This window comes from Eubalaena glacialis, chromosome 10, assembly GCF_028564815.1.
Source record: "Eubalaena glacialis isolate mEubGla1 chromosome 10, mEubGla1.1.hap2.+ XY, whole genome shotgun sequence".
Lineage (NCBI taxonomy): Eukaryota > Metazoa > Chordata > Mammalia > Artiodactyla > Balaenidae > Eubalaena > Eubalaena glacialis.
In genome coordinates, this window is record NC_083725.1 from 43008856 (window position 1) to 43018480 (window position 9625).

The 9625-nt window shown below is 36.4% G+C and overlaps 1 protein-coding gene across 4 annotated transcripts in view; it reads left to right on the forward strand.

Moving 5' to 3' along the window:
- TRPC6 (transient receptor potential cation channel subfamily C member 6) overlaps positions 1-9363 on the forward strand; it is a 114046-nt gene extending 104683 nt beyond the window's left edge. For 2 of the 4 annotated variants that reach the window (XM_061202651.1, XM_061202654.1), the window contains 3 exons: positions 6814-6897; positions 8378-8453; positions 9160-9363. In XM_061202651.1, the coding sequence (XP_061058634.1) occupies positions 6814-6897; positions 8378-8453; positions 9160-9311 (312 nt within the window). In that variant the 3' untranslated portion in view covers positions 9312-9363. Of the gene's footprint in view, positions 1-99; positions 584-5023; positions 5121-6813; positions 6898-8377; positions 8454-9159 lie in introns of those variants that run through there. The other 2 variants (XM_061202652.1, XM_061202653.1) reach the window with 2 other exon arrangements.
- The last annotated feature ends 262 nt before the right edge of the window (positions 9364-9625 follow it).

Sequence of the window (9625 nt, forward strand, 5' to 3'; positions counted from 1 at the left end):
TGAGTGAATTAATTAGGAGAAGGGAAGTGTATCAGGTGGGACTTGCATTCAAGTTTTCAACAAGACAGTTGTTTTTCCCCCTCTCATTTAACTCTCCAGAGTTGGCAGTACAGGACTGTTGTCAGGAGTGAGTCTCTGTGATTCTCCTGGATTTTTTTGTCATAGTCAGATGCAAGATGACACCTTCACCTCCAGACATCACACCCACTTTTCAGGCATGAAGAAGGAATGGGGCAAAGGAAAAGTGGGCCACTAGCTGAATCACCCTCAGAGATGCCTCCCAACAATTTCTGTTATTATATCTCATTAGCCAGAACTCTGCTATAGGGCCACCCCATGGGACACAAATGCCAAGGAGGGATGCTATTTTGTTTTGTTTTTAAGCCAAGTATGTTACCTCCTCCAACAAAATAGGAATACTCTTATGTATTGATATAGCCAGATCATTGAACCAAGTAGTCAGAAGATTGGGATCTCATCTTATCTCTGCCCCTTTAGCAATTCGTTTGACTTCTCTGAACCTTAATTTCCTCATCTACAAAATAGGAATGATCAAGTTGTACAGCCCATCACACAAAATTGTTGAGAGGATTCAGCTGATGCTTTGTAAATCACAAACACTATTATACAAATGGTGAAGTACTTGTTATAAAGAAGCAGCTTTTTGTTATTTGGTTATGAATAACTCAATAAAAATTTTTCAAAAATAGGTCAGTGTAAGTTGGATTTTATAGTTTTCCAGTAAGAAATTACTTGTGCTGAAAGTATGATGAATGCATGATAACAATAAAGCGTTGGACAAATATGAGAAAAATTCAAGGGGGATCAACATGCCATTTTTTCTTTACGATAGAAACTATCAAATAATAATTTGATAATTCAAATAATTTTCTTTCAAATCAAATAATTTTCTTTGGAGTTTCTCAAAAAATCAAATAATTTTCTTTGGAGTTTCTCAAAAAATGTAGAAACTTAAAATTTGTTTTAATCATCTGGAAAATACATTTTGTATTTTTTAAACATGGCTTGGATTACTCTACACTTTCCGATAGCACATATTTCAATCCCAGGTGAAAGCAAATTCTTTAACAGCAATACTAAGCCTCTGGTATCTGATCACAGTGGCAGATCAATAAAATGTTGATTCCAATGTCAGCTGAACCTTCTAGAGACCCTTTTGAGAGACTGTTTATTGTGGCAGCCATGGGAATGTAGGGCTCATGTTTTCTTTCGAGACAGCCTGCTTCAAGGAGTTCGGTCAGCTGACAGCCTCTGGCTGCAGCATCTTTGGGGTCCCCTCAGCTTTCCCACCATGGCCATGCTCTTTAGGTCCCGGATAGTTCATGCCAACACAGGACCTCTCTTGGGGCACTCTGCACTGCAGCTCCCCGTTGGGCTGGCTGACTTTCTCAGACAATCTTATTACCTTTCCCTCTTTCACAGGTGAGTCACGCCTCACAGTCTGGGAGCTTTTTCTGCCTTCTGCTTCCACTTCCCATTATCTTTCACAGGCATAATTCTGAATACATCTCCTATTTCTCACTTTGTCTTGGCATTTGATTCCTAGAGGACCAAATCAACACAAGTGCCTATTTTCCCTTACCATTTAAGCTTGTGGTGAACAAAAACTGAGGCATATTTCACATAGCTTGCTTTTGCTTGATACATGAACTATATTCCTGAGAAAATGTTTTTTAAAGCAACCATTTATATTTCCAATCAGTTTTGCCTGTTGTTGCTGAGATGAACTCCTCCTGGAACATATTTAATGCTGATATGTACTAAGAAAAACTCTCATGGTGTGTTTTCCCTAACCAACCCAATTTGCATGGCTTTTGCTCATTCTTTTTCATAAAGTCTATGTCTAAAATGGCACAGTTAAGTTTCTAGTTTGCTGGGGTCTTCTTTCTTGACTCCTTGAAAGTTAAAGTGGTTAGGTCGCACAAACCTTCCTTCACATCTGCTCCACAGACACTATATAAATCAGTCAGATGAGCCATATAAAAATACTTTTTAGCATATCTATTTATTATCTTTAATCATCTCCTTCAGCTCCGAATATCACTGACTTTGGTGGTTAACATTAGCTTTTCGGACATATAGTCTGAAAGGACAGCATACATTAATATTCAGTCTCTGCCATACTGTATTACATGTGTAAACCTGAAAATGCCAAATAACTTCTTGAATATTTGCTCTGTTCCAGCTCTAGAACAGACCCCCTTCAAGTTGTCAGTTTCAGAGCAGGTTTTACATGCCATGGACTGTAGGCCAGTATGGAGCATAGACGTCATTTTAGCATTTTGGGTCCATTCTGTACTAGATTGAATGAGATGTGGAGATTTTTTTTTTTTATCAGTTACATATCCAGGAACTATGTCCTTTAGCTTCTAATTAGGTCAGGGGCTTTCTTTTTAGTCATCTGATGAACCAGTTATATAATGTAGTGGTTCCAATTTGTTACTATCACCAGATGAATTTGTACAAATTACCCATCCTCTTCTCCAGGTCTATAGAGTTAAAATCTCTGGCCATGGGGCCTGGAAATGTGTATTTTAATAAGTCCTTAGGAGATTCTAATGCTCATCTGGGTATGGGAATCACTGAGTATTTCATTCCCTGAATGACTTAGTCATGGACATGAACACATCAGTAAAAAGCAATATTCAGCAAAGTGTCTCCAAAAGAAATAGAGCAGTTTAAAACTAACCATGAAATAGGCCTAAAGCCACATAGTAGATATTTATCCTTCTGTACGATAATAATAGCTGTTGACACTTGTACAACATCTACTATGTCAAGCTACTCATTCTACACACCTTATCTCTTTAATCCTCATATTAGCTCTAGAAGGTAGGTAATATTATTTTCCCTATTTTATACATGAGAAACCTTAGGTTAACAGAGGTGAAATGACTTGCTCAAAGTCCCACTTCAGACACATGACAGAGCCAGAATTCAAATACATATCTGTTTGATTTCAAGCAAGATCTTTTACAAGCACTGTGCCACATGGTTTCATGTCATATGTGCACCCCCTGCTGACTGATCATATTTCCTCTACGTTTTCAGTTCATTGCTTTGATCCCAGCCTCAGACCCCTCAATGTGGGGAATGAGAGACTGACTCCTAGTACTATGTCCAACAACATAAAAAATTCCCAAGACTGAGGCTTACTTGTTATTCTTAATGAATAACAAACAAGTTATTTAGTGTTCCTCACTCTAATCCTACAATGAAGCTGCAGCAAGATGAGAAATGCTAATATCAAACTAATTACTAGGATTAAAAAAAAAAGAAACATAAAGAATGCAGGAAATGCGGTAGAAGGTATGGGAAAAAAAGGACAGGCAGTGCTTTATTCAGAATCGGAGTGTGTATTTGCATTAGACAGGAAGAAAGCTTACACCCAGTCCTTCCTGCTTCTACTCAACAAGCTCCCTTTTCCCACTCCCATTGCATTATGCGTCAGTGCCATCTATAAATGTCCAAATCACTAAGGTTTAAATGCTATTCATATTGCCAACTGAATTCCCTTGGCTTCCCAGTCTATTTTAGTAGCTGTACATCAAAACAAATATAAATTAGAATTTTCTGCCACCAAGTGGTAATAATGCTTCTTTGCACCATTGGGTAAGTTTCTTCTTACATATTACTCCTTTGTGTTATTAAATTTTTAAACATGTATTTGTTGAATACCTACTATATATCAGAAACTGTTTAGAAATTTTTGCTAAACAAATGTTATATTTGCTTCCAAATTCATACTTCAGATTTAGAGCAGAACTCTTCACATAAAAGTGATCCAAATGAATTTGTAACTGTTTAGTCATATACCATTTAACTAAACTAGCGGTTCCCACTGAGAGGTAATTTTGATTCCACACTACCAGCAGTCCAGGGTGCATTTGTAATACCTGGAGACTTTTTTGGTTGTCACAACTAGAGAGGGGAACTGTTATTGGCATCTAGGGCATCAAGGCCATGGGTGCTGGTAAACATTGTACAATGCACTGGAAGCCCCCCACAATAAAGAATTACCCAGCCCAAAGTGTCAAAAATGTTGCAGTTGAGAAATCCCAGACTCTACCCATTGGGTGCATGCAAAGAGTAGCTGTGTGTTATACAACTGTACGACACACTGTAGCTGCAGTCATTGACACGTCAAGATCTACAATCTGGAAAATCTACAATTATACCCATTCTCAAATGAACAGAAAACTGTTTTCTGGCTTTCCTTGTACTGTTACCTCTTCTGTGTCATCCAGGGTATTAATTTGTAAGTCATCTGCCTCAGACCTTAAAACCATGTTTCAGATTTATCTTTCCCGTGTGGTTGAGCTGCAGCCAATTGGTTCACGAACCTATATTGTACACGTCTTGTATAGCGAGTTGTCCAGAAACCAAGTGAACTCTATTAGTGACCCGAAAGCACTTCTTCCTTCATTCATTTCACCAGCCAACAACTTTTGAGCACTTACCATCTGCTGGACAGTGATGGCTCTGAAGGCAATGAGATAAACTAAACAAAGTCCCTCCTTCTGTAGAGCCCAGGAGGATGTAGACAATAACCATGTAAACAAGCCAGTGAATAAAGTAATTTGCGCAATCGTGAAGCATGTTATGAAGGGTACAAAAGGCCTAGCTTGCTCAAGATCTATTTTCAAGGGGTAGGCAGAGAAAGCCATTTGAGGAGCTTATGTGTTGAGCTAAACTCCAGAGGATCAGACAAAGCAAGTCAGACAGGCAAAGAGCCAGGAAAAGAGTGTTTCAGGAATTGGGAACAACAAACCTTAAATTAGAAAAGAGCAAATGAAAAAAAGCCTGCATAGTGTTAATATAATATTAAGTAAGTTTCCAAAAAAAGGATTATTGCCATAGGCATGGTGGGTTGTGGAGCTGCCTTGATTTGGAATGATTGGCACAACGAGTATTAAGGTCCACACATTCATCTCTAAAAACATCTCAAAGAAGTATAATTTTTCACTTTCTTTTTTCCATGAACACCATTTGGATGTGTTAGTGGCCTCTAACAAAAGAAGGAGACATCAAATTAATGATTTACCACCATGAGGCTGTGCATTCATGAAGAGATGGATGTGATGCACACAAAGATTCCTTTTGCCTGGATCCTTTCGCTCTGATTATGAACCTGTCCTCACCCTCCATGCTTTATCATAAAAACTGGGGGATGGAAGTGATGACTCTGGTCATCATGTTTAATGATGTCTTTAAAACATAAATCATAGTTTGAAATCCAGGAATCATATCTAATATATTATATATCATTATATTTTATAATATTATAAAAATAAATGATTATGTAATTTGAAAATAAACATTAAAATATTATTAAAATATGTTGAAGTTTGCATTTGTTTCACAAATTCATAAATTAGTAGGACTTGAAGAACTGTAGAGGTCAACTAGGGCATTCCCTTCACTGTCAGAAGAGATTGTAGGGTTTCAGCTTCTCACCTAGTATCCCACAGCTAACTTGTGGCAGAGCCAGATTTGAGTTTTCAGGTTTCTGTCAAGTGCTCTTCTACAGAACCCAAGCTGCCTCTCCGGTTAATTTGGTCAATTGTAAAATTTTATCTTAATTTTTTAAAAGTTAATATAAATTTTTAAAAAAATACAGACATTTTTGCTGACATTATTAGAGAGGGTGAAAGAAAAAGGCAAATAGCTACATGGAAAAGGATGCTATCTAAACAATATCTTCACAATGAATATGAATCTTGTCAGCCTTGCCATACTTTTCCTATTATTATAACTCAGCTAGATCATAGTTATTTATGTTATTCATTAAATACCCAGAACATAGCACAGCACCTTACATATAGAGGTCACTCACACATAACTGTTTAATGGATGAATGTGTGCATAGCTGCTTGAATTCAGCATGTGGCCATTTAAAGCATCAATGCATTGAAGTTAAGTCAAGGATTTTAATTGAGTCTCATTGAGCTTTACCTGTAGCAACTTAGATGTCATTGGGAAATATAAATCATGGCTGTCTTAGTAGATAGTCTTGAAGTTTCTTTTCCCCTGGAAAAGAGTTTTGCACCCCCAAAAATATATATTTGGAGATGCTGTGTTTTGCTCAATTTCTCCTACTTATTTCTTTGTAAAACCATTTTTTTCCCTTTAGAAAATGCCTTAAAGAGGTTTTTAATCATCCTCTTAGCATGTTAATATGGTACTTTACCACCTCTCTTGCAGATTACTTTCCTTGTTATTTTCCTATTCAAGCAAATGTATTATTTGAAAAGTGCTGCCCAGATAGGATACTATATATATCCTAAAATTCAAATGGTTTATTAGTGCTTTCTTGGCACCTGAATCCTATCCTACAACAAAGTCTTACCCTGGTGTTTCTTCAGGAGTCTTAGCACAGTCTCTACTGCAGGTGTGGATGGTGTAGTCAATCATGCTAGACTGTGGATCCCTCATCTATGGACTTCTGAGATCACCACCATTATTTTCTCAACTTGTTTGCCTCTTCCTCCACCAAGGGTGTATCTGTGGGAATGTTAAAGCATGACTCTCATGACAAAATGATTGATAGCCACAAAGTCTAAGAGAGTCCTCAGACAACCTCTAATAGACACTGAGAGGCTGAACACACCTAAAGTGTCTATGATTTGTCTCGGAAGACAGAATATTAAGCAAATTAAGTTAAAATGGCACTATACATATAGAAAAGATTATTTATATATATGAGACTTAGTTCACATATATAACTGAGATAAATATCATCACATTTTTAAAAAGTTAAATAATCAATTTCTAATTCTTTTCAAAATACAGTTTGGACATAGTAAACAATCAAGTTTAAGAAGTTCAGAAGATTTCCAGTTAAACAGTTTCAATAATCCTCCAAGACAATATCAGGTAAGCATGAATTTTTAAAGAAATAAGACTAGTTATTTGTAATATTTAGAAACTCAAACTATGTGATTATTTAAATGAAAATGAACTGTTATGATATTTTTCTCAATATCAAAATAATACACTAATTCAAAAAAATATTTATTGAGTAACTACCACGTACCATGCACTTTCTAAGTACTAGAGATATAGAAGTGAACGAAATAGATGAAGTCTTGCCATCATGGAACTTAGAGCCTACATGTTTATTGTAAAAAGTCTATCTTACTAATGTGAATTCTCCATTGTTGTTCTTTTCCAAGTTGTTTGGGTTATTCTGTTCTTTGCCTTTCCATATAAATTTTAGAATTGATTGTGTATTCCAAAATTGTGACTGTGTTGAATCTATAGATCGATTTGAGTAGAATTGTTGTCCTAACTATATAAAGTCTTCCAATACATGAACACAGCAAAAAAAAAAAAAAAAAAAAAGTCTATCTTACAAAAAACATAAAGAAGAGAGTAAAAAACCCCACCACTGAGAAGTAAAGACTACTTACTGTTCGTGAATATTCTGCCAGGTGATTATATGTATGTATATAATTTTACATATATTTTAATATTATTATAGAAATGTATATGTAATATTATATAAATGAGTTAACAATACTTATATAATGAATAATAGTTTTTCACTTCACAAAACATATATTCATATTAATTTTAATGGATGTACTATATTCCTTTGTACAAATAAATAATCCTCTATTGAAGGACATTTAAGGTTTATTTTTTTTTCACTATTATAAGTAGGACTACTATGAACATACTTTTCCATGTACCTAATTACATCATTAGGATAAGTTCTTGAAAGTGGGATTTGACTATCATTTAGTTTAGGGTTTAGGTAGTAAGATTTGGTTTAGCTATATATCCACCCAGGACTTCCTGCATACGTGCTGAGCCTCTTACTTTTTATGAAAAGTACGTAGTAAAAGCAGTATCCTCATGGTGGAAGCTCAGGTGCTGGAGAAATATTATTACATTGAAGCTAGCCATTCCTAAATTATTAGCAAGTATAAAATCAAAACTGGCTCCATTTCTTTGTAATGGAGGGGGAAAGCCATAAATGAGGGCACATTTGCTTAACTTTCCATTTCCACGTACAGAAGTGCACACCTCTGACCTGCCCAGCTGTTAAGGCTGTGTCTTGTTCTAACACTTTTCAAGTAAAATACAAGCAACGAACATCAAGGATTAGATGTTTGCTCTGAACTTATTCTTTTCTCAAGAATTAACTCTTGAGTCATTCATCCTGGTGATGTGAAAATTACTTTTAAAATCTGGAGATAGTATGCATCCCCTACCAGATAAATCATTTTAATCTTTCATAGCTATCATTTCTGAGGTGCTTACTAAAGAGAGAAAAAATCAGAAACTTATTCCAAATGAGAGATTTATCATGAACATAAAACTAAGATGGATTTCTCTTTTCTCTGTCTAGAAAATAATGAAGAGGCTCATTAAAAGATATGTATTACAAGCCCAGATAGATAAGGAGAGTGATGAAGTGAACGAAGGTGAGTTGAACACAGGGACAAGTCAGCCCCTGAGCATGAGCCAGGACCTGGGGCCTGAAGCAGAGCTGAGGGAGAGCTGGAGAGATGGGCGTGGGAAGGGTGAGCTTCAATAGGCGGAGAAGACAGGATCTCACCAACCATCAGTACTTCTACATACTGGGGAAATAGGCTATTTCTCCGCAGTTGGGGGCAGATGCCACGTGCTAGATAAGTAACTACAGTCATCTCTTGGTATTCATGGGAGGTTGGTTCCAGGACCTGTGTGGATACCAAAATCCACGGGTGCCCAAGTCCCTTATATAAAATGAAGTAACTACTACAGTCTACTCTCCGCATCCACACACATAAAACCCGAGGATAGGGAGAGCGAACTGTATTATATCCGTGGGGGGCTTGGAGGGAGAAGGAAGTGCTTGGGGATAGTGAGGGTCCATTGCCCCCAAACCCTGTAACATTTGCCACCAATGTTTCCCTTCCACTGACTTCAGGAGGACTACTTTGTAAGTTTTCTCTATAATCTTTTCACTAACCAAAATACTGAGCTGAGAAAATAGAAACCTGCCCCCATTAAAAAGTGATTTCCTTTGAAAGGATTCAAAATACAGATGTGTGTGGCATTAAGGCTGATTTCAATCTATCCCAGAATCACTGGTTTCTCTGCATTATGTATTTACAATTGACTTCTTATCACTCTTGTTTTGCAAAGGGGAACTGAAGGAAATTAAACAGGACATCTCAAGTCTCCGCTATGAACTCCTTGAAGAAAAAACTCAAAATTCAGAAGACCTGGCAGAACTTATTAGAAAACTTGGGGAGAAATTATCAATGAAACCAAATCAAGAGGAAAGCAATAGATAATGCAAAGTCTTTCTTTAAAATTCATATTTATTTGTCCACTTGAAGCCGTGTTATTTTCTGATTTATTTTTTCAAGAGCCAATATGACCAGCTTTTAAAGAAGAAAAAGTTCAAAGATAACTTGGGTCATCCTATTATTTGGAACTCTACTATTTAATATTTTTGGTGATTAAATTTCATTATTCAGGCTAAAGGTTGCAGATTATGACAAAAATTATGCCCAGTTGTTTGGTGCTTGTTTTGTAAACTGCTTTCTTGGGTACAACTACTGTGATGATGTGATTGCCATGTAGTGTCTGCCTGGGAATCATTTCA